At 43.2% G+C, this 25,571-nt stretch overlaps 1 protein-coding gene across 2 annotated transcripts in view; it reads left to right on the forward strand.

Moving 5' to 3' along the window:
* Window positions 1-25,571, forward strand: part of DOCK5 (dedicator of cytokinesis 5) — a 277,587-nt gene that overhangs the window by 157,046 nt on the left and 94,970 nt on the right. For both annotated transcript variants that reach the window (XR_006266643.1, XM_043453375.1), the window contains exons 14-20: window positions 3,310-3,434; window positions 6,038-6,136; window positions 10,933-11,005; window positions 14,325-14,428; window positions 15,517-15,700; window positions 24,349-24,446; window positions 24,683-24,772. Coding sequence is in view for 1 of the 2 variants with exons in the window: in XM_043453375.1 (XP_043309310.1) it covers window positions 3,310-3,434; window positions 6,038-6,136; window positions 10,933-11,005; window positions 14,325-14,428; window positions 15,517-15,700; window positions 24,349-24,446; window positions 24,683-24,772 (773 nt within the window). In the remaining variant the exon portion in view is untranslated. The remainder of the gene's footprint in view (window positions 1-3,309; window positions 3,435-6,037; window positions 6,137-10,932; window positions 11,006-14,324; window positions 14,429-15,516; window positions 15,701-24,348; window positions 24,447-24,682; window positions 24,773-25,571) is intronic.

A 25,571-nucleotide genomic window follows, 5' to 3' on the forward strand; every position in this document is an offset into this window, starting at 1 on the left:
ATCTGCTTCATCCTTTACAGAGCTGTTTCACCCTAATGCCTGTTCATCAACATTCTTGGAAAATGTTTGTCTTCTTGCTGTTTATAAAAATAAGTATTGGTATTCTTCCTGTAACTGATGGCCATTTTATTTCTTCAGCAAGACCGAAACCTAAAAAAATGAAATAGACAAGTTTTTTCTTTGGACAAAGTGAATTCACCTTTGAAATCAGATCTATGTTTCTCAAACTGCCAGGGCTATAATAGACTTTAAAAATCATCCAGAATGATGGTTCTCAAATGTAAGCCTTTGGTTTAGCCAATCAGGGTTACCTGGGTAATATTAAAATACAGATTCCCAGACTTTTCCAGACTCTGATTCAGTTTGTAAGACCCAGGTTCTCCAGGTTGTTGTTAGTCACTGAGTCTTGTCCAGGTCTTTGCCATCCCATGGATTGCAGCATACAAGGCTTCTCTGTCCTTCACTACCTCCTGGAGTTTGCTCAGACTCATGTCCATTGAGTCAGTGATGCCATCTCATCCTCTGTCGCCCCCTTCTGTGCCCTCAATCTTTCTCAGCATCAGGGTCTTTTCCAATGAGTTATCTCTTTGCATCAGGTGGCCAAAGTATTAGAGCTTCAGCATCAGTCCTTCCAATGAACACCCAGGACTGATCTCCTTTAGGATGGACTGGTTGGATCGATCTCCTTGCAGTCCAAGGGACTCTCAAGAGTCTTCTCCAGCACCACAGTTTGAAAGCATCAGTTTTTCAGCACTCAACCTTCTTTATGGTCCACCTCTTATATCCATACATGACTACTGTCAACATCATAGTTTTGACCATATGGACCTTTATTGGGTTCTCCTGGGGATTCTGGTAATTGGCCAGGTTTGAGAAACATAGATCTGGGCCCACATCCCTCACTGAGGTCCTTTTTGTCACTATTTGAACAGGCTCCAGATTCTTCTTTAATTCTTCCCTCTGCTGCATTTTCCCTTGTAGCTAAATTCGTGGAAGCAATTATATCCTCTCTCTTTTTTCACCTGTCAGTCTCTCTCTGTCCAGAATGGCTATCACTGCTCACTAAAGATTACAGTGTCTCTAAGTCCAGTGGATATTCTTAGCCTGATGATCGTCTCTGGCCAGCATATGACACGGTTGCTCACTCCCTCTTCTGGAATGTTGCCACACGTTGTTGGTGATGCCACACTCTTCTCATTTTTTTCTTCCCCTGGCGTCTCTCCCAGGATTCCTTTGCCAACTTACCATCTTCGAGCTCACCTTTAAACTTCAGAGTTCCTCAGTATTTGGTCCTTATGCCCTGTCTTAGTTTGCTTGGGCTTCCGTGACAAAGAACCACGGGCTGCGTGGCTTAAGCAATGGAAGTATATGGGACTTCCTTGGAGGTCCAGTGGTCAAGACTCTGTGCTTCCAATGCAGCAGGTGAGGATTTGATCCCTGGTTAGGAAACTAAGATCCCATATGCCACGTGGTGTAGCCAAACAATAAAATATAAAAAATGAAAGTGTGTTTTCTTATAGTTCTGGAGGCTGGAAGTCAAAAATCAAAATATCTGCAGGGTTGTTTCTCTGGAATCCTCTTCTTGGTTTACCAGTTGCTGCCTCCTTACTGTATCCTCACACCGTCAGCCCTCATCTGTGTGTTATCTGTGTCCTTGTCTCAGGAAGGTATCAGTTATGTTGGATTAGGGCTCACCATATGACCCCATTTTACATTAGTCATCTCTTTAACACATGAATTTGGTGGGGGACACAGTTCAGTCTTTAACAGGTCCCCTTCCTTTCCTTCTGCACTCCGTTCTCTCCTTAGGTGATCTCAGACACTCCTTTTTTTCATATTTATTCATTTACTGTGCTGGGTCTTGGCTGCAGCATGTGAACTCTTAGTTGTGGCGTGTGGGATCTAGTTACCTGACAGGGGTTGAGCCAGACCGTCTGCGTCGGGAGCTCTGCACTACCAGGGAAGTCCTCATCCATTCATTTTGCTTCTGTGTGTTAGTTGCCTATAAATCCAAATCTCTAGTTCTGAGACCCTTCCTTTAATCAGAGGTGCGAAGAGGACCTTCTCTTCCCACCCTCAATTGGATCACTCTTTCTTTTTTATTTCTTAACTCAAAATCTGCACCTGGAACTTGTCATCCTAAGCATCTGGGCCTGACTCTTTTATTAAGTTTTATCTCAGAGAAGAGCCCCTCATCCATCCACTTGCATAGACAAGAAATCTGGAAATCACCCTTGACACCTCCTTCCCTTCACCTCACACAGGATTGAGGGAGAAGGTTGACCAGTTTTCCCTTTGAAAGCCTCTCAGCTGCACCCCGTGCTTTATCTGGCTGCAGCTCCCTGGATTGCAGCTCCCATCATCAGTTCCCTGGACAACTGCCATGTCTTCCTAACTGGTTTCCCTGTCTCTGCTCTTTCTACCTCCTTCTCAACACGGTAGCATGAATGGTCGGTTATAAACGCCTTTCTGATATCGTCACACTCCTTCCTTTCTGAAAACATGTTGATGACTTCTGTTTATATTTAGGATGAAGATACAAATTCTTCTGTTGGCCTCAGGCAGGCTTATGTCTGTCTCCATAACCTCATCTCATACCAGATTTCCTTCACTTGAAAGCATCATGGATATGCTACCTCTGGGCCTTTGCACATGCTACGTACTCTCCCTCCTCTCATTCCTCCAGTATCAGCCCAAAGGATAGATTCGCACACCCTCCATTGATCCTGACTTTATAATGATGCATCTCGTCAGATGATGATCTGAGAATGCTTCTGTCACCCACCAGACTATAAGCTGCTTGAGAGCAAGGCTGGTGGGTGTATGGCTGACCGTTGTCTCCCAAACACCCAGCACAGTACTTCATAACAGAGTCTGTGCTCAGTCTGGTTTTTAAAGGAGTAAATGAATATTATTTCATTTCATTGTACCATAATTTATTCAACCAAATGTTTCTGTGGTTGGAAACTGAAGATGTGTCAAAGTTTTCACATTAACAAACAATACCATAATGAATATGCTTATAAATCATTGCTCACATGTTCTTATTGTGGTATAGTTGATGTACTATATTATATAAGTTTCACATCTACAACAAATAGCACTAAACTTCAGAGACCCTGTGCTATGTATGGAGAGGTAAAATGGGGTAAGCTATGGGGAACAATACGTATAAAAACTCCCATGTAAATAATTTATTACAAAGTCAGAGCATTTTATATTTTACATGTAATTTACATCTTATTACACTCTGAAATTTTAAAATGACTCCAGGTAGCACCACTCACAGGATGGGTTGTTGTATTGCAGGAGATGTTCGGAATGATATTTATGTCACCCTGATCCATGGGGAGTTTGACAAGGGGAAAAAGAAGACACCAAAGAACGTGGAGGTGACCATGTCTGTACATGACGAGGAGGGCAGGCTCTTGGAGGTGAGTGATGTTCCCTGTAGTCCCACTGCCATCACACACACCTTTACAGGACTTCAGGCCTGATGTTAATTGTTCTTCACTGTAGAGTGGATTTGGTGTTTCACAGCAAAAAAGTAGGAAGCCCATTAAATTTGTGATTAGCAGTTACCAATTTTATTAATAAATTCACATAGACTCTTATTTTCGTTATTTCTCCTGTGCTGAGAAAGACCGCAAGCCACCAGGATTTCAGGTGTACATTTCTGATGTAGCGATTCTCTCTCTTTTTTTTTATTGATTTATTTTTGGCTGCACTGGGTCTTCATTGCTGCATACAGGCTTTCTCTAGTTACAGTGAGTGGGGGCTACCCTTTCTTGCAGTGTGCGGGCTTCTCATTGCAGTGGCTTCTCATTGCAGAGCACAGGCTCTTGGCCTTCAATAGTTGAGGCATATGGACTCAGTAGTTGCAGCTCCTGGGCCTAACAGTTGTGGTGCATGGGCTTAGTTTGTGCCAAGGCATCTGGGATCTTCCCAGATCAGGGATCAAACGCATGTCTCCTACATTGGCAGGCGGATTCTTTACCACCGAGCTGCCAGGGAAGCCCCTGATGTAGAGGTTCTTAATCATTTTCAAGTAATTCAGACACTCAATCTGATACGGTCCTTCTTTCGATCTGGAGGGTACAGGTCCTCCACCTGAGTGAGCTGAACCAGTGGAGATGTACGGCTTAGAGCTGTTACAGTTGAAGGGCTCTTGGTTTGAGGTCAACTACCACGCTTTTTAGTTTCAGAGATCAGCAAGCTGCAGCCCAGAGAGGATAAGGTGTTCTCTCAGGGAAGCACAGGACCCAGAGGTGCTGCAGGAAACGGACACAGGTGTCCTGACTTCCGGTCCATTGTTCCTCCAATAGAAGTTAAGTCTTGATTCTGACATCATGGAGGAGGATAGGCAAGGTGTGGTCACGGCAGGCTTTCACTTTCCCGAGTGACCTCTGGCTCCTCTTGTGTGAGCCACAGTTACCTGCTGGGGAGTCCGCTCCATTCACCGAGTGCATCGTGGTGGGGGCACAGCAGAGTACACCGTCCCCCGCTTCCTGGGGATGTGCTCGTCTTTGAAGGAATCGGTTGTTTAAAGACAAGTTGTCCTCTGCATAGAGGGAGAAGCAGAATGCCCTGGGCCACAATGTGGGAGTGATTTCTTGGTGCTGTCAGGAGAGCCCTTTTGCCCCAAGAGTTCAAGTGCACATCTTCATGGCTTTGCTAACTAGCTTGGAAGTACCCCCACGGAGGCCTGACTCGAACTAAGTGGTTCCTTTCTAGGAAGAGCCACAACCCTAAGTTCTAGTGGACACACCACACCTACGTACCAAGTCCTTAAAACAAGAGTGTAGCCAGGACCTCACACGGCTTTATGTCTGCAAAGTGCTTAGCTTTGGGTCACCTTCACTAGACCTCCATTCACTGAAAGAGGAAAGAAGAAAGAAAAGAAGGACAGTATATGGTTGGAATGGAAGAGAGAGTAAAAGTTCCAGCAAAGAGGAATGTTAAGCTGGAACTGGGTGCCTTAGCAACTACGCATTGAGATGCTTGGACCCTCAAAGTGCTAGAAACTCACTCTTTTTTTAAAAAATATATATAATTTAATTAATTTATTTATTTTTTACTTTGCTGGGCTTTTCTTTCGTTTCTGGTGTTTGGGGGCTACTCTCTAGTTGGGGTGTGCAGGCTTCTCATTGCAGTGACTTCTGTTGCGGAGCACAGGTTCTCAGGCATGCGGGCTTTAGTAGTTGTAGCACGTGGGGTTAGTAGTTGCAGCTCGCAGACTCTAGAGCACGGGCTGAAGAGTTGTGGTACCTGGGCTTAGTTGCTTTGTGGCATGTGGGGTCCTCCCAGATCAGGGATCAAACCTGTGTCTCCTGCATTGGCAGGCAGATTCTTTACCAACGAGCCACTGGGGAAGCCCAAAACTCAGTCGTTTTAAATTAATTTCTTTTATTGACATATGGTTGCTTTACAATGTTGTGTTCATTTCAGGTATACAGCAAAGTGTCTATCTATACAGCATTATCTATCGATCATCTGTGTATATTCTTTTTTAGATTCTTTTCATATGTAGGTTTTTACAACATATTCCATATAGTTCCCTGTGCTGTACGGTAGGTCCTTCTTACCTATTTTATGTAGAGTAATGTGTATCTTTTCATCTCAAGTTCCTAATTATCCCATCCCATTCCTCACCCTTCCCCTTGGGAAACCAGGAGTTTGTTTTCTATGTCCGTGAGTCTGTTGGCATTTTGTAAATAAGTTCATGTCTGTCATCCTTTAGGTTCCACATATGAGTGATGTCATATTTGTCTTTCTCTGTCTGACTTAACGTCACCACTTAGTATGACAATCTCTAGGTTCATCCATGTTGATGCAAACGGCATTATTTCATTCCTTTATATGGATGAGTAGTATTCCATTGTATATATGTACCACATCTTCTTAGAAAGTCATCTCACTCTTCACCCCAGAGGTCATCAACTTATGGATGCCAATGTAAGACAGGCACTCGCCATGTGGAGTACCCTGAGGGTCTAGATAATATTGTCACCTCCTAATTTTTTCTTTCCATCCAAAGAAAGCAATTCATCCTGGTGCTGGATATGAAGGCATTTCTGAGTACAAATCAGTGGTGTATTATCAAGTCAAGCAGCCCTGTTGGTGTGAGACCGTCAAGGTGAGGACGTGCTGTCAGTAACTTCTGTCATATGTGAAACCTCTTCTAGATTCCCTTTCTCTTTTTTTAAATTGGGATGTAGTTGCTTGATAACGTTGTGTCAGTTTCTGCTGCACAGTGAAGTGAATCAGCCATATGCATACATATACCCCCGCCCCTGACCCTTCTTCCCTCCCACTCCCCATCCCACCCCTCTAGGTCACCCCAGAGCCTTGAGCTGAGCACCCTGCGCCCGCAGAAGCTTCCCCCTGGCTGTCTGTTTCATACGTGGTGCTGCATATATCTCAGCCTCAGTCTCCTGATTCCTCCCACCCCGTTTGTCCACACATCTGTTCTCTACGTCTGTGTCTCTATTCCTGCCCTGAAGTAGGTTCATCTGTATCACTTTTCTAGATTCCCCATATATGCATTAATATACTATATTTGTTTTTCTGACTGACTTCACTCTGTTTGACAGACTTTAGGTCCAAGCACGTCTCCACAAATGACCCTTTTACCCACCAATGATTCCTCCTTTGTCCTGAAGTTTTACAGAGGTTGCCTGTGGGGTGCTGTGAGAAATGAATTGATCATCATAATTCTTCAGAAGAGCATTTCTCTTTCAGAAACTTCAGAAATCTTAAGTGACGTTCTAGTTTGTAAATGTGTTGAAATTTGGAGGAAAACTTGTGGTTGTAATGATATAAGAGGCTGCCAAGATGGCCCAGCACCAAATGGAAATTTTCACACTTTTGTGAGCAGTTTCCTAACATTTCTCTCCTCCTTGGCCTCTAACCAAGTTTGCTGGGCCCCCTTTCAATTTAATTATGTGTTTTTCAGATTCCAAAGTGCTCTTGAGATCAGTCAGCTCATGTGAGCCTTGCAATAGCTCTGCAGCTGAAATGGTCTGAGTTGCAGTACCCCCTTTTCTTTATTTTTTTGTTAATTGTTCACCACACTGAGCAGCATGGGGGATCTTAGTTCCCCGACCAGGGATCCAACCTGGGCACCACCTGCATTGGAAGGCAGAGTCTTAACCACTGGACCACAAGGGACGTCCCAACAGTAGCCCTTTTTCTAAAGAGGTAACTGACACTCAGAGAAGTGAAGCAGCCATGTTCCTCTAGCTGCTCTGTGTCAGAGTCTACACTAGAGCCCCCTTTTTCAGAACCCCAGGCTCCATTAGCTCTTCCTTTTTTATTATTTTATAAGTGAAGTATAGTTTATTTATAATGCTGTGTTAATTTGGCTGTACAGCAAAGCAATTCCATTATCCACATGTCTTTCTAGTTTTTGTTTAGTTGCTAAGTCATATCCAACTCTTTGTTACCCCGTGGACTGTAGCCCGCCAGGCTTCTCTGTCCATGGAATTTCCCAGGCAAGAATACTGGAGTGAGTTGCCATTTCTGTCTCCAGGGATCCTTCCGACCCAGAGATTGAACCACATCTCCAGCATTAGCAGGAGTGGCTAATGCCACTGAGCCACCAGAGAAGCTCGTCCATGTATATAAATATACACACACACACACGTACATATGTATATATACATTCTTTTGAGTATTCTTTTCCATTATGGCTGAGATCAGGATATTGAATATAGCTCCTTGTGCTGTTCAGTGGGAATTTGTTGCTCATCCACATTGACTCTTTCTGATTGTCAGAGTCTTAAAAACTCTCCACAGAAAACTAAAAAATAATTGTCCTTTTATCTTAATTCAGAAGTAACCATCCTCCACAATGGTTGGAGGGATAAAAAATGCACAAAGATGGGCACAGTAAAGGACAGAAATGGTATGGACCTCACAGAAACAGAAGATATTAAGAAGAGGTGACAAGAATACACAGAAGAACTGTACAAAAAAGATCGTCATGACCCAGATAATCACGAAGGTGTGATCACTCACCTAGAGCCAGACATCCTGGAATGCAAAGTCAAGTGGGCCTTAGGAAGCATCACTACGAACAAAGCTAGTGGAGGTGATAGAATTCTGGTTGAGCTATTTCAAATCCTCAAAGATGATGCTGTGAAAGTGCTGCACTCAATATGCCAGCAAATTTGGAAAACTCAGCAGTGGCCACAGGACTGGAAAAGGTCAGTTTCCATTCCAATCCCAAAGAAAGGCAATGCCAAATGATGTTCAAACTGCTGCACAGTTGCACTCATCTCACACGCTAGCAAAGTAATGCTCAAAATTCTCCAAGCCAGGCAGTGAACCGTGAACTTCCAGATGTTCAAGCTGGATTTAGAAAAGGCAGAGGAGCCAGAGATCAAATTGCCAACATCTGTTTGATCATCAAAAAAGCTGGAGAGTTCCAGAAACACATTTACTTGTGCTTTATTGATTATGCCAAAGCCTTTGACTTTGTGGATTATAACAAACTGTGGAAAGTTTTTAACTCCATGGGAAGACCAGACCACCTGATCTGCCTCTTGAGAAATCTGTATGCAGGTCTGGAAGCAACAGTTAGAACTGGACATGGAACAACAGACTGGTTCCAAATCAGGAAAGGAGTATGTCAAGGTTGTATATTGTCACCCTGCTTATTTAACTTATATACAGAGTTCATCATGAGAAATCCTGGACTGGATGAATCACAAGCTGGAATCAAGATTGCTGGGAGAAATACCAATAACGTCAGATATGCAGATGACACCACCCTTATGGCAGAAAACAAGAACTAAAGAGCATCTTGATGAATATGAAAGATGACAGTGAAAAAGTTGGCTTAAAACTCAACATTCAGAAAACTAAGATCATGGCATCTGATCCCATTGCTTCATGGCAAATAGATGGGGAAACAGTGGCAGACTTTTTTGGGAGGCTCCAAAATCACTGCATATGGTGACTGCAGCCATGAAATTAAAAGACGCTTGTTCCTTGGAAGAAAGCTTACCATCAACCTAGACAGCATATTAAAAAGCAGAGACATTACTTTGCCAACAAAGGTCCGTCTAGTCAGAGCTTTGGTTTTTCCAGTAGTCATGTATGGATGTGAGAGTTGGACTATAAAGAAAGCTGAGCGCCAAAGAATTGATGCTTTTGAACTGTGGTGTTGGAGCAGACTCAAGAGGGACTGCAAGGAGATCCAGCCAGTCCATCCTAAAGGAGATCAGTCCTGGGTGTTCATTGGAAGGACTGATGTTGAAGCTGAAACTCCAATACTTTGGCCACCTGATGCGAAGAACTGACTTATTTGAAAAGACCCTGATGCTGGGAACGATTGAAGGCAGGAGAAGAAGGGGACGACAGAGGATGGGATTGTTGGGTGGTATCACCGACTCCATGGATATGAGCTTGAGTAAACTCCGGGAGTTGGTGATGGACAAAGAAGGCTGGCATGCTGCAGTCCATGGGGTTGCAAAGAGTCGGACAGAACTGAGCAAATGAACTGAACTGAACCATCCTCCACAATTTTTACATACTTCATATGTCTTGAATCATGCTGTTGATACAAATTTAAACTAGGCATAAAATCATCATATGACCCTGCAATCCCACTCCTAGGCATTTACCCTGAGGAAACCAAAATTGAAAAAGACACATGTGTATCCCTTGTTCATTGCATCACTATTTGCAATAGCTAGAATATGGAAGCAACCTAGATATCCATCGACAGATGAATGGATAAAGAAATTGTGGTACATGTATACAATGAAATAATACTCAGCCATGAAAAGGAATGCATTTGAGTCAGTTCTGATGAGGTGAATGAACCTAGAACCTATTATACAGAGTGAAGTGAGTCAGAGAGAGAAAGATAAATATCATATTCTAACACATATATACGGAATCTAGAAGAATGGTACTGAAGAACTTACTTACAGGGCAGCAATGGAGAAACAGAGAGGGGACATGGGGAGAGGGGAGGACAGAATGAGATGTATGGAAAGAGTAACATGGAAACTTACATTATCATATGTAAAATAGAGAGCCAATGGGAATTTGCAGTAAGCCTCAGGAAACTCAAACAGGGGCTCTGTATCAACCTAGAAGGGGTGGGATGGGGAGGGAGCTGGGAGGGAGGTTCAAAAGGGAGGGGATTTATATATATACCTATGGCTGATTCATGTTGAGGTTTGATAGATACTTGCATAATAGTCCATTATATAACCACACCATAATTAAACTCTTGCCACAAATTCTCTGCTCTGTACATTGCCCCATGCCTCTGTTTTCCCTGTCCCTTCTGTACATATAAGCAGCAAAAAGAAAAAGCTTCCTTTTCTCCAGTATTTTATCTTTTTCTTCTAGTGTGTGTATGTGCTCAGTTGTGTCTGACTCTTTGTGACCTCATGGACTGTAGCCTGCCAGGCTCCTCTGTCCATGGGTTTCTCGAGGCAAGAATACTGGAGTGGGTTGCCATTTCCTTCTCATGGGAACCTTCCCAACCCAGGAATTGATCCTGGGTCTTCTGCCTTGGCAGGCAGATTCTTTACCATTGAGCCACCAGGGAAGCCCTTTCCTTCTATTATAGTCCCTACGTATTACTGTATTCATGTACAGCTTGTAGTCCAAAAGGTACAAGTACTGATGTTTTCACTCTGAAGCATCTCCTGCTTCACACTTGAGAAGACACTAGAAATCTGTAGTGTTTCCACTTTCAGAATCTATGATAAATATCAAAGATGATCTCTTGAGGTTCACTTGGTTTTGAGAAATAAATAAACCTCTCTTGAATGAAGTCCTCCACAAAATCTCAGTCTATCACAATGACTCCTTATGACCAGATACTAAAATGGGCCTCATTTTATAAAATGAGCTTTGCGTGCCAAGGACTGAATTGATATAAACTCGTAATTCTGAATTATTATGCAGGTGTCCATTGCTATAGAAGAAGTTACTCGCTGCCATATAAGATTTACCTTCCGACACCGGTCGTCTCAGGAATGTAAGTATTAGGAGGTCTACGACATACTTTAATCAAAACAATATCTTTCATCAAAAAAAATCCTGCTTAACAGCACTTTTGTGTGTCTGTAAAACAAGATACTTGGCATCTTTATTTCAGGATTCATTGGTGCTAAAGAAATATTTTTTTAATGAATTTTTCTAGGTTTCCAAGATTTGTGTTGTTCGTTCTGTATCAGAATTTCCCCAAAATGTGTTCTGTGAGTACTAAGGTTCTCTAAGATGCTAATAGATGCTCTCTGACAGGTTGAGTTTCACAGTTGGATAGAGATAGGAAATGCTTGTGTATTATATTTTCCTCTTAGGCATTCACAGTGTATGTTGTCATATTGCTGAGAAATCCTGAAGCCAGAAAAGTGTTTAATCTCTAGTTTCCCCAATTTTTTTTTTTCCATGAAAGAACTATTTCAAATCTTAGAACATAGTTCATGAGTTGACTTTTCTAAAGTGTGAACAAAGGAGAATATTGTTTATTTTCCGCTTGATCACAATGTGTCTGGAAGTGTTGTTCTTATTCAGCACTGCATGAAAGTCCAGTCCTTCCTTCCAAACTGAAGTTTTTGATTGCCGTCTACCTACCAGCCTGCAGGCCAGGCCCTCAATAGATAATAGTAGACAGGACTCAGGCACTGCTCTGAAAAGTCTCTGTGATCTAGTTAGAAAGATGAGTATGAAAACAGACGATGAAGGTCAGATCAATGTGACGTGTTACAGCAGCAAACGTGGAGTTGTAAGCCTAGCACCCAACCCTGCCTGGGGATTTATTTACCCCTAAGATTTCCTACATCCTGTCTGAGCCTCGAAGATAAGCAGAGGTTAGCCCAGCAAAGGGTGATGGTGGAGAAATGTGTTTGAAAGAGCAAAGGGAGGCTGAAGTGGGAGCAATTATAATATTAAATTGAGCCATCGTAAAGTGCCAGTTTTATAGGTCAGTAGCAGACAGTCAAATATTAGCAATTTCGTCCAGTTCTACATTATACCAAAGGAGCATTTCTCAGCTCTTAGTTTGTACCAGATAACACGTGAAGCTCTATTTATACGCTATCTTGTTTGGTATCTACAGTAGTCTGATAAGATCCATACTACTTTTATCCACATCTGTACACAAGGAAAGTGAGGCACAGAGATGTTAGGCCCAAGGTTGGGCTTCCCTGGTAGCTCAGCTGGTAAAGAGTCCACTTGCAATGCAGGAGAACCTGATTCGATTCCTGGGAAGATCCACTGGAGAAGGCATAGGCTACGCACTCCAGTATTCTCGGTCTTCCCTGGTGGCTCAGCTGGGTTCGATCCCTGGGTTGGGAAGATCCCCTGGAGAAGGGAACAGCTGCCTACTCCAGTGTTCTGGCCTGGAGAATTCCATGGAGGTTGCAAAGAGTTGGACATGACTGAGTGACTTTTACTTTCACTTTGCCCAAGGTCACAGGGCTAGTAAGGACCCAGATTGACACCTTGACAGTCTGATTCCAGGCAGGCTGAGGCAGGATCATGAAAAATGAAGGTTCTTTTAGACCATCTTGTAGCGGAGCCATTAAAGAGTGTTGTATAGGTCAGGAGTCCCTAACTTCTGGAGTCTAATGCCTGATGATCTGAGGTAAAGCTGATTCAATAATAATAGGAATAAAGTGCACAACAAATGTAATGCACTTGAACCATCCTGAAACCATCCCCCCCTGCCCCTGGTCTGTGCAGAAATTATCTCCCATGAAGCCAGTCCCTGGTGCCAGAATGGTTGGGGATTGCAAGTATAGGTGGTGGTGGTGGTGGTGATTTGGTATCTATTTATAACAGCTTTAGTCATGGTATCCCCAGCCAAACTGGACACGGCCCAAGTGGCCATCAAAAGGAGAACATATGAACAAACCATAGTATAATCTTTTCATAACAGATACCTGCTCAGCCAGTCTGGGGACACACGAGAACTACCAGAGCTTAGAGGTGTGCCTGTGGTGAGAAGGGGCCACGAGTCCCCCCAGCCATAGACATCTGAGTAGGGGACATGTGAGCTCAGAGGCCAACTCTGAAGACCAGGAGGGAGGCCCTTTCTTTCCTCAAGAGGCTGGATTCTCCTTCCCAGATGCCAGCAGAAACACATAACCCCTTTTCCTGGCACCTTGGCATCTTGGGAAAAGAGAGGAACAGAAACCTTAGATGGCATCACAACCATGTTATTGTTGTTCAGTGGCTAAGTTGTGTCTGACTCTTTGCAACCCCACGGACTGCACCACACCACGCCTCCCTGTCCTTCACTGTTTTCCAGAGTTTGCTCAAGCTCGTGTCCATGGAGTTGGTGATGCCATCCAACCATCTCATCCTCTGTCGCCCCCTTCTCCTGCCCTCAGTCTTTCCCAGCATCAGGGTCTTTTCCAATGAGTCAGTTCTTCACATCAGGTGGCCAGAGTATTGGAGCTACAGCATCAGTCCTTCCAATGAATATTCAGGACTGATTTCCTTTAGGATGGACTGGTTTGATCTCCTTGCTGTCCACAAACCTTGAAATATAATAAATAAAATACTTGCTGAGGTACTTCCCTGGTGGTCCAGTGGCTCGGAATCTGCCTACCAATGCCGGGGTCACGGATTCCATCACTGGTCCGGGAAGATCCTACTTGCTGAGGAGCAGCTAAGCCCATGCCCCACAATTACTCAGCCTGTGCTTGACAGCCCATGCTCCAAAACAAGAGAAGCTGCTTCAGTGAGAAGCCCACACACAACTAGAGAGTAGTCCCTGCTCACCACAGCTAGAGAAAGCCCGTGCACAGCATCAAAGACCCAGCGCAGCAAAATATAACTAAGTAAACACATGTATACAGAGAGATCGGTACATACACACTGAGTCTGTTTTAAAAACAGCAGCAGTGAGATAGCCCATGGGAGGGTTTGGAAGCCTGGCATTTTAGGAATACAGGGAAGTGATGAGGGTGGTCTGTACTCAGGAGGGAACAGCAGGAATGGAGAAAAAAGGTGTCCAGAGGCTCTCAGGAGGTGGAGTTAGCCTGGGGGTGGGGTCAGTGTCGATACTCGTTGTTATGATTGGATGCTCGAGTGGATTCTGGTGTCATTCATTCATAAATACAGGAAGAGCAGGGTATGTGTGGGGGGCACCAGAAGGTTTCAGTTAAGGAACTGTTCCTTCAGGGAGCCGGTGACATGCATACTCCATATGGCTCATTGGAGCTCACCGAACTGATTGATTAGAGTGCGGTCGAGCACCTAACTGCAGACACATGTGCCCAGCTCTCATAGCCATCACCCCCTGGTATCCTCCTGCCCTGCTCAGACATCTTTTCTTGTCTTTTCAGCCAGAGATAAATCAGAGCGAGCCTTTGGCGTGTCCTTTGTGAAGCTGATGAACACGGATGGCACCACTCTGCAGGACGGGAGGCACGATCTGGTGGTGTATAAGGTGGTGCTAAAGAAAGAGGCCAAGGACCTCCTTACTCCCTCTGAAAGTGATTGTGAAAACTCCTTTTAGATTTTGTGTGTAACTATCAGAAACTTCTCTAGACCTATATGTGTTCACACCTACCAGTCTCGAATCCCAGAGGACTGTGGTCACACCAGCTTCATGGACTCCCATCCCCTTCAGTCTAATAAATGATGGTCCTGGGACTTCCCTGATGGTCCAGTGGGGACCGCCAGTCACACTTCCACTGCAGGGGGCTTGGGTTCCATCCCTGGTTGGGGAACTTGGATCCCACATGCTGTGTAGCATGGCCAAGAAAAAAAAATTTTATTAAATGATGGTCCCTCCTTCTGCAAATGGCATCATGGAGGTGAACAGCCAAAGGTCACTCTCTGGCTTTCTGTTCTTTGCATCTCCCCTTGTGGAGCGTTGATAATTGCACTGTTGGACTGGGTTAGCAGGTGATGGGTGTGGTAGGATGTGGTTTTCATATCAGTGAGAGCCAGGCACCGTTTCTGTGCTCTGGGGCCCCTCTTCCTCCGGTATCAGTTTTGTCCTTATTCTTGCATCCACGTGCTGCAGAGCTATCATTCCCACTGAGATTTTAGAGTTGAAAGATGTTGAGAAGATTTCATTTGTCCAACAATGTCAAGGAGGCTTTTTTCAGTTGATAGCTTTTCTGAGATGAAGCTGCCTGATGTGTATTTCCGTTAATAGCTCCTGAGCTCAGAAATAGTGTTGGAAGCCATAGCTAGCTGTTTCTTCTCAGGGGACCCAATGAAGTATAACTGGACAATTTACACTTTCAAGAAAATGAAGTCCAACCTTACTCTTTACTTACATACTTATAATACAGACTAGGATATTGACTTCTGCTTCCTACCTTACTCCATTTTCATACAATATTTAAATTATTTCCGGGCTCAGATTTTTGAAAAACATTATAACACCTCAGAGTTAAAAGGGATCTAATATAAAAACTTTGTTTCTTATGCTAGAAATACACTGCGCTCACGATAAGTATTATTTTATTTGCACCTAAGAGATTTTGTCTGCTCTCTGGCATCCCTGACATGTTTCCTTTGCAGGGTGACAACAAGAAGATGGAAGATGCTAAATTCTACCTGACCTTGCCTGGAACCAAGGTGGAGATGGAAGAAAAGGAGCTCCAAGCATCTAAAAACACAGCCAGCTTTGCACCAGCCAAGGACAGCACAAAGGACAGCTTTCAGATTGCCACCCTCATCTGTTCCACAAAGCTCACCCAGAATGGTAGGTGCGGCGACCTGAGTGACCCCAGAATGGGTTTTCCACTGGGTCCTCCTGGGCTCCTTTGTTAAATTCAGGAGACTGGACCATATGTCTTCTGAGATGGGGTCCTCGGCTCTGTGGATTCTGCTCTTTGCGTGATGTTCTAGGTAGAACTATTAAATAGCTAAAGCTTTTTCTGAGGCTTCTTTGTCTATCTTTGAACCAGGATGAAAAACATTTGGGTGTTTTTTAAATATGGTAAAACCTACAAATGTATTCTAACGGAGGCTGTAAAATTGGAAGGTCTTATGTTTCATTCCTTCAAGGCAGCAAAGAGCTCTAATACTGTTCTTTGTATGATGTGCATAATGAGATATTTTGGTAACAGGGGAAGAACACTGGCAGGTAAACATCAGTCCCTTGCTCAAGAAGGATGGCAAAGAGCAGGGAGGATTTCCTATTAGCCTTTCCATCTGTCCCCATGTAGACTCCTCTTTCCCCATTTTTTTCCCAAGCAGTCAGAGATTTTCCATAAAATCAGCTGAACAGTTCACAGTTGGCTTCACTTTGTCCCTTCTTGAAAATAGCAGTTTTAACTTCTCTTGTGTATATCATGGCATTTGATAGCCAATAACAGCTTCTTATTCATTTAATGTATGTAATTTGTAAGGAGTCCTGCTGAATATAGTGATCCAAGAGTTAGCTGCTTTGGGGACTTGCTTTAAAAATTGTATATCCCCTGTGTTGTGTGGATGATTAGTCCCTTTGACCTTTGAGAAGAGTTGGGGGCTCTGCCTTAGGGAGATGATAAGGTAGACAAGCAGCTAAGATATAAGGGACACTCAAGGGTCAGATAGCATGTGGTCGATCTTTAGAAAGGGTCAGTGTTGTTTATTTTGGTGAATCATGGTTGGGTAGAGAATATGGATAGTATTTCAACTTGGGCAAGTGTCTAGACTCAATAGAGTGGGCTTAGAGCTATTACTTATGGGAAAGCAAAAGCACACACCAAAAATAAAGCCAGAAAAAAGGCGAAACTATAAAGACAGGAAAAAATCCATGATTACAGAGGGCTCGGGGAGAGAGGGAGGGATGAACAGACAAAGAATGGGATTTTTAGGACAGTAAAGCTTTGCACTAAATGATAGCCTAATGGGTACTTAGATATATGTCACTGTACATTTGTCCATACCCACAGAATATACAAAGTGAAGCCTAACTTAAATGACAGCCTTGAGTTAATGATCTTTATAGTGTTGGCTCATCAGTTGTAATAAAGGTACTACAGTAATGCAGGATGTTAATAACACTGGAAACTCTGTAACCTTGAAGGGGTATTTGGGAACTCTCTGCACTTGGGGCTTAATTTTTTCTGCAAGCCTAAAACTGCTCAAAAAAATAAACTCTGCTGTGGCTGCTGCTGCTAAGTCGCTTCAGTCGTGTCTGACTCTGTGCGACCCCATAGACGGCAGCCCACCAGGCTCCTCCATCCATGGGATTCTCCAAGCAAGAACACTGGAGTGGGTTGCCATTTCCTTCTCCAATGCATGCATGCATGCTAAGTCGCTTCAGTAGTGTCTGTCTCTGTGCGATCCTATGGACAGCAGCCCACCAGGCTCCCCTGTCCACGGGATTCTCTAGGCAAGGATACTGGAGTGGGTTGCCATTTCCTTCTGCAAAATAAAGTCCATTAATTAGGAAAAGACAAACACCTTAAAAATTAAGCCAGAAAGCATTCTGAGCTTACATGACAGAACTGTATCCATGATATAACTGTTTTTAGGGGAAAAGTAAGTATAAATAAATGGTTGATACAAGGTTAAATAGTATAATGTTTATCGAAAATGATTAAGAAGGTGTATCAGAGATTTTAAATATTTATTTTCAGACCCTTTGGCCCAGTACCGTGACCTCTAGAAAGTGAATGTAAATGGACAATGAGAGGTGTACACAAAGATTTATGTAGGAGGATGTCTCCCTATTATCAAATAATGGGGCAACACTGGAAACAATCCAGATGTCCAGTAGTTGGGGGTCAGGTCAAAGTCTATCTTGTTATTAAATGATGAAATATATGAGGCTGTGAAAAACACTGGGTTGGCCAAAAAGTTCATTCGGGTTCCTCTGTAACATCCTCAGAGAAACATGAACGAACTTTTGGGCCAACTCAGTATTTCAGAACAAAGACATAAGAAAATGTTAACAGTCCCTGGAATATAACCTCAGTTTTGTTTAAATATGTAAGGAGAATTTGGAGCCAGTTGCCTGGGTTCAGTTCCCAGCTCTGCACTCACTCGCTGGTTCATCTTGGACACGTCACTTGATCTCACTGTGATCCAGTTTCCTCATCTCACCTGCTGTCAGCATGGACAGGAGGAGGAAGAGGGGACATGTGGGGCCACCTTGTGCGTATATGAAGACAGGGTATTCCCAGCAGCAGATCACAAGTGCTGTTGTTTCTCTGCTTTCTTCTAATATGATGGGAATGGTAAAGAACCAGTTCAGTTTATTCTGAGAAAGAAGCAGGTGAGGAACATGAGTAAACTGTCAACTCTACAAGGGCGTTTGCTGATCAGGAAGGTGTCTGTTCTCCTTTTACACGGAGACTGACCACAGGTGTTGTTCCTTAGCCTTTGGAGGGCTGTTCAGACTCCAAAGGTCAAAAGCCACTGGACTTTGTCACAAACAGAGCCTGTAGATGCTTTTCATTACTTTATGAATTTTTTTCGAAACTAGAACAGCTCGATTTATATGGGATCATTTTGTTGCTGGACCGTGTGGAGGGTGAGAATAGATTTGTTCTGGAAAAGGGAGCGGGGAGTCAGGTCTCTGCAGGACGGGCGCTGCACCAGGCTTTCACAGCGGTCTCGTTTTACCCACGCACATCCTCACACAGGAAGACACCCGTGTTGCTATCATTCATTCTCAGTTTGCTGATTAGAATTCTGAGTTAAGAAACTGAAATATTAGGCTGGCCAAAACGTTCATTCATGTTTTCCTGTAACACCTTACCTAATACTGTGCCTGAACTCATAAGTAATGGACTTGGGTCTGAAAATACATATTTGTAGCAAAATTTAGGGGTTTTTTTTGGTCATTCTCTTCTTTTTTAAATGTTATGGTCCTAATCTTTTCCCGAAGGTAATCACTACCCTAAATTTGGGGACTGTCGATCAGAGGATCATGAATTGTTACATACTTCTGATGGAGATGTAAATTGGAACAACTTTGGATAACATTTAGGTAGTATCTGATACTGTTGAAGGTGGTCATTCCTGATAACCCAGAAGTATACTCTAGTTTTATACCTCAGATAAGCAGCTATACCTGGATACCAGGAAGCATATGAGAACGTACATAGCACAGTTGCTTATGATGTCTCAAAACCACAAACAACCCATCTGGTTTGGGGGCGTTGTTTGGTTTTTTGTTTTGTTTTGTTTTGGCTGTGCTGCTTTGGCTTGCAGGATCTTAGTTTCCTGATCAGGGGTTGAACCCAGACCCTTGGTGTATAAGTGTGGAGTCCTAGTTCGTTGACAGTAAAATGGATAAACAAATCCTGGTACATCCATACAGTGGGATAGATACTATACAGCAATGAAACGAAGTTTGTCAGAGCTATTCATCAACCTGTATGAATCCCAGAAACACTGTGAATCTAGGCCTATTTCCATAAGACTGTGCCACCACTTTTCTTGCCCTCAGACCTTATCGTTCACCATTGCCGAATACATTCTTAATATGAGCATTGATGGAGCATGCAAGTAGGGAATAAAATTCTAGGCTGATGAGTGGGTGCTTGGCAGATGCTAAAATCTGCTGAGTGACTCTTCTCTGCTGATGGCATATCTAAATCCTTTTCCTTAGGTAGCGCTCGTGAAGTGAAGTGTAACCAGTGGAACAGAATGGTTGACTAGCCTGGGGCAGAAATAGGAGATGGGAAGATGGAACGGACAGTGCCTAGTGGATAGGTCTAGCACAGTGTCTATTCTTAAGTATTTACATAAGGAGTGAAGAATTGTATACACTACCAGTTTCCTCGGGACTACTGGTTTTGATTCCATCCTGCTAGTCAATCTTTGATCCAGCATGTACTGACCACCTGCCAGGTGGCTGGCACTGTGATGGGCTTAAGAATGAATGCAATATGGTCCCTCCCCTCAAGTGTTTCAATCTGTGGGAGGAGGCAGAGATGTCAAGCATGTCATTACTTATTTGTCCTGATGTACTCGTATATGGACAAGGAGTGCAGATAGAAGAGAACGACTGGTTATATCTTCCCAGAGGGAGTAGAGTTTGAGATGAGTCTTGAGGTAGAAGTAGCAGCTGACCAAATCCATAGTATTGGGTTGGCCAAAAAGTTTGCTTGGGTTTTTCCATAACATCTTTTTTTTTCCTTTCTTTATTTTTAAAAATAAATTTTAGGATATATTTATTTATTACCTATTTGGGCTTCCCTGTTGACTCAGACTGTAAAGAATCCACCTGCAACTGCAGGAGACCTGGGTTCAATCCCTGGTTGGGAAAATCCCCTGGGGAAGGAAATGGCAACCCACTCCAGTATTCTTGCCTGGGAAATCCCATGGACAGAGGAGCCTGGCGGGCTACAGTCCATGGGGTTGCACAAGAGTCGGACACGACTGAACGACTAAGCACACATTATTTATTTGGCTGCTTCAGGTGTTAGTTGGGGTGCGCGGGTTTCTCTCCAGTTGCACCAAGCAGGCTTCTGAGCGTGCCAGCTCAGTAGTTGCAGCACGTGGGCTTAGCTGTCCCGTAGAGTAGAATGTGGAATCCTAATTCCCTGACGAGGGATCAAACCTGTGTTCCCCGAGTTGGAAGGCAGACTCTCAACCACTGGACCACCAGGGAAATCCCTTTGTAACAGCATATGGGAAAAACCTGAATGCAGTTTTTGGTCAAAGCAGTACAGTATTTCTGGGCATTTCAAACAAAGGGAAGTAAAGGCAGGAAATTATTTCAGAGCATGCCTCATCCTGGGGAGTATTGAGCTGATTTGTCTGCCTGTGATGGGCTGGCAGGCAAACTCTAGGAGGAGCCTTAGCACCTTCTGTGAATGCTATTGGGATTTAATTTTGTTGACAGTGGGTTTTCTCTAGGCATTGGAGGCTTCCCAGGGACTAAACATGTGCGTGCCAGTAAAACAAACACACTGAAGCAAGTTGGCTGATCTCATGAACAGAATACATTTTCAACTACTTATATATGTGTTTATACAAATCCATTGATTAAAAAATACATAGTGTTCTCTTACTAAAAAATGCTCTAGGAATAGTAATAGTAACTTGATGCACTAGACAAAATGATAAAGTAGTAATGGTCCAGACGCCTGCTTTAGTATGACACTAAAGTATCACTTTAGTGACACTTTTAGTACCTAGACGTTCATTAGCCCTGTAAATGGCTTGTGGCTGTGTAGTTGCTAAGTCGTGTCTGACACTTGTGACCTCACGGACTGTAGTCCACCAGGCCCCTCTGCCCATGTGATTTGCCAGGCAAGCATACTGGATTGAATTGCCATTTTCTTCTCCAGGAGATCGTCCTGACCCGAGGATCGAACCTGGGTCTCCTGCACTGTAGGTGAATTCTTAACCACTAAACCACAGGGAAACCCATTGTAAGTGGTTTATAGATCCCAAATTCTGCATTTTAAATCAAGAAACACCCGAAGATTGTTGTCACAGAGTTACCCTGCAGGCCATTCATCTGTTCTTCCATCCTTCAATATAGCAACCCATCTGATTTGCCATCTGTTTTATTTCTTTGAAGAACTCTGGGAGGGAGTATGATAGAGTAGCAAGGACATGGTTTTGGGGAATCAGAGAAAATCTGTCATTAAATTCCATTCATACTGTTCTCTGGCATTTGTGTAAGCTAAGGCGGCTAATTTAATTTCACAAAGCTTAAGTTTCTTCATCTCAAAAATGGAGCAAATAAAATGAAACAAAATCTGTTCTATGGTTACCAAAGGGGAAAAGTGGGGTGGAGGGATAAATTAGGAGGTTGAGACTAACATATACACACTACTATATATAAAATAGGTAGCCATCAAGGACTTATTGTATAACACACAGAACTCTACTCAGAGTGGTTCTCTGTAATAATCTACATAGGAAATATAATCTGAAAAAGAATATATATACATATAGATATATTATTATATATACACATATATATGAATATATAATTTATATGTATAATATATAATTATATATCTTTGCATATTGTATATTATTACAACTATATTCTTACATATAATTACATATTACTGTATATATTCTTATATATTATTGCAATTATGATATATTATTACACATGTTCAAGCTGGTTTAGAAAAGGCAGAGGAACCAGAGATCAAATTGCCAACATCCGCTGAATCATTGAAAAAGCAAGAGAGTTCCAGAAAAACCTCTATTTCTGCTTTATTGACTATGCCAAGCCTTTGATGTGTGGATCACAATAAACTGGAAAATTCTGAAAGAGATGGGAACACCAGACCACCTGACCTGCCTCTTAGAAACCTATATGCAGGTCAGAAAGCAACAGTTAGAACTGGACATGGAACTACAGACTGGTTCCAAATAGGAAAAGGAGTACGTCAAGGGTGTATATTGTCACCCTGCCTATTTAACTTCTATGCAGAGTACATCATGAGAAACGCTGGGCTGGAGGAAGCACAAGCTGGAATCAAGATTGCCGGGAGAAATATCAGTAACCTCAGATATGCAGATGATACCACCTTTATGGCAGAAAGAAAGAAGAACTAAACAGCGTCTTGATGAAAGTGAAAGAGGAGAGTGAAAAAGTTGGCTTAAAGCTCAACATTTAGAGGACTAAGATCATGGCATCTGGTCCCATCACTTCATGGCAAATAGATGGGGAGACAGTGGTAACAGTGTCAGACTTTATTTTTTTGGGCTCCAAAATCACTGCAGATGGTGACTGCAGCCATGAAATTAAAAGACACTCCTTGGAAGGAAAGTTATGACCAACTTAGATAGCATATTAAAGAATCAGAGATATTACTTAGCCAACAAAGGTCCATCTAGTCAAGGCTATGGTTTTTCCAGTGGTCATGTATGGATGTGAGAGTTGGACCGTGAAGAAAGCTGAGCGCCGAAGAGTTGATGCTTTTGTACTGTGGTGTTGGAGAAGACTCTTGAGAGTCCGTTGGACTGCAAGGAGATCCAACCAGTCCATCCTAAAGGAGATCAGTCCTGGGTGTTCATTGGAAGGACTGATGCTGAGGCTGAAACTCCAATACTTAGGCCACCTGATGCGAAGAGTTGACTCATTGGAAAAGACTCTGATCCTGGGAGGGATTGGGGGCAGGAGGAGAAGGGGGCACCAGAGGATGAGATGGTTGGATGGTATCACTGACTAGATGCACATGAGTTTGGGTAGACTCCGGGAGTTGGTGATGAACAGGGAGGCCTGGCATGCTGCGATTCATGGGGTCTCGAAGAGTCAGACACGACTGAGCAACTGAACTGATTATACATATATATTCTTAAATAATTCTTATTTATTCTTATATATTATAATAATTCTCTGTAATAAACTGTATGGGAAATAGAATCTGAGAAAGAACATATGTATTTATATATTCTTTTTACATATACATATTATATATTCTTATAATTAAATCAGGCTTCCCTGGCAGTTCAGAAATGGTAAAGAATCTGCCTGCAAAGCAGGAGACCTGAGTTTGATTCCTGGGAGACCCAGGGAAGATCCCCTGGAGAAAAGAATGGCTACCCATCCAGTATCCTTGCCTGGAAAATTCCCTGGACAGAAGAGCCTAGCGGGCTGTAGTCCATGGGGTTGCAGACAGAGGAGCCTGGCAGGCTGTAGCCCGTGGGGTTGCAGACAGAGGAGCCTGGCGGGCTGTAGCCCGTGGGGTTGCAGACAGAGGAGCCTGGCGGGCTGTAGCCCGTGGGGTTGCAGACAGAGGAGCCTGGCGGGCTGTAGCCCGTGGGGTTGCAGACAGAGGAGCCTGGCGGGCTGTAGCCCGTGGGGTTGCAGACAGAGGAGCCTGGCGGGCTGTAGTCCATGGGGTTGCAAAGAGCTGGACATTACAGAGTGACTTGCACTCACTCACTGTAGCTAAATCACTTCTCTGTACACCTGAAGCTAACCCAACATTGTAGACCGATGATGTTCCAATATAAAATAAATTGTTTTTAAGTTAAGAAAATCAATGAAATCTCTACTGTGTGGATGTGATATTTCAATGAGTTAATGTACATTTGTAAGTTTATTTTCCCCTCTGCATCCATCAAGACACACACAGGGACAAGGGACAAATGAAGCAGTGCAGCAAATTAAAGGTGGGCAGGTGATGTAAGTGATTCATGTGTGAGACTGTGATGTCTTACATGAGAGGTGTGTGTTCTGTTCAGGAATTGTTTTCTGTTCTTGTGCATTCGTGGTTGGTTTTTTTCACTCTGTGAAGAAGGAAAGATGACTAAAAGGTTTTCTTTGACTTAGGTAAGAGACAGTAAATTAAAAGACTGCGTAAGGTTCTAGCCCCCTGTAGGAGCAATAATCTTCTCTGGAGAGCTCTGTCACTGTGTCCTGAAATAGTGTGTGTGGGTTGCTCTGCAAATCTGTGTCTAACGCTTATGGTTTGTGGTTGTTCTTCCCAGTTGACCTGTTAGGCTTGTTAAATTGGCGCTCGAGCCCTCAGAATATTAAACACAACTTGAAGAAGTTAATGGAGGTGGATGGAGGAGAGATTGTGAAGGTATGTTTATTCATTCACAGATAAGACTACAGCTACTGCATCCTTAGTTCAGTATCATAAATGAACCCAATGAGTGTAAACATAACACTTAGTCTGCATTGGAAAGCAAGTGTGCCAGTCGTTAAGAAAATGCTATTTTTAAACCTGTTCTTTTGGAATCTAATTCTCCTCGTATTTCTGCACTCTGGAGCTAAACTGAAAGCACCAGATAACCTCTCTGTTTTTCTTATCTTCAGTTTTTGCAAGATACACTAGATGCACTTTTTAACATCATGATGGAAATGTCAGATGATGAAACATATGACTTCCTCGTGTTTGATGCACTGGTAAGCAGTTACACATGTTAATCTAGTATTCATTCTCACAACTTTGTGGTTTTTGATAGTTCACTATTATAAATAATGGTGACAGTATCCTCCTGCATAAATATTTGTATACATCTCTCTGATTAATTCTTGAGGCAACATTCCCAGAGGTAATGTTAGATACAATTGAGTTAAAATTTTTATTTATTTAGTTTTGGCTGTGATGGGTCTTAGTTGCAGTGCTTGAACTTCTCTCTAGCTGCAGTGCTCAGGCTTAGTTGCCCCGTGGCATGTGGGATCTTAGTTCCCCAGCCCAGGATTGAACCTGTGTCCCCTGCATTGGAAGATGGACTCTTAACCACTAGACCACCAAGGTGGGACCTAGATACAATTGACTCACAGTCAAGACTTTTTTCTTCAATTCCTGTTTAATCTTCCTTTTTGATAGGCTTTTTCTTTCTCATTCGGGAAAATGAGGTATTTTACTACATTTGACATAGGAATCCCTTTTACTCTATTTAAAATTGTCTGGCCCTAAACCAGAACATGGGCTTCCCAGGTGGCTCAGTGGTAAAGTAACTGCTTGCAATGCAGGAGATGCCAGAGACCTAGATTTCATCCCTGGATGGGGAAGATCCCCTGGAGAAAGAAATGGAAACCCACTCCAGTATTCTTGCTTGGGAAATATGGACAGAGGAGCCTGGTGGGCTGCAGTCCATAGGGTGGGAGAGAGTCAGAAATGGCAGAGTGACTAAGCATGCATGCGTGCATCATAAGTAGGTGCCAAGTGGTTATTTGTTGGTTATGTGTCTGGTAGTGA

This window comes from Cervus canadensis, chromosome 30 (assembly GCF_019320065.1).
Source record: "Cervus canadensis isolate Bull #8, Minnesota chromosome 30, ASM1932006v1, whole genome shotgun sequence".
Taxonomy (NCBI): domain Eukaryota; kingdom Metazoa; phylum Chordata; class Mammalia; order Artiodactyla; family Cervidae; genus Cervus; species Cervus canadensis.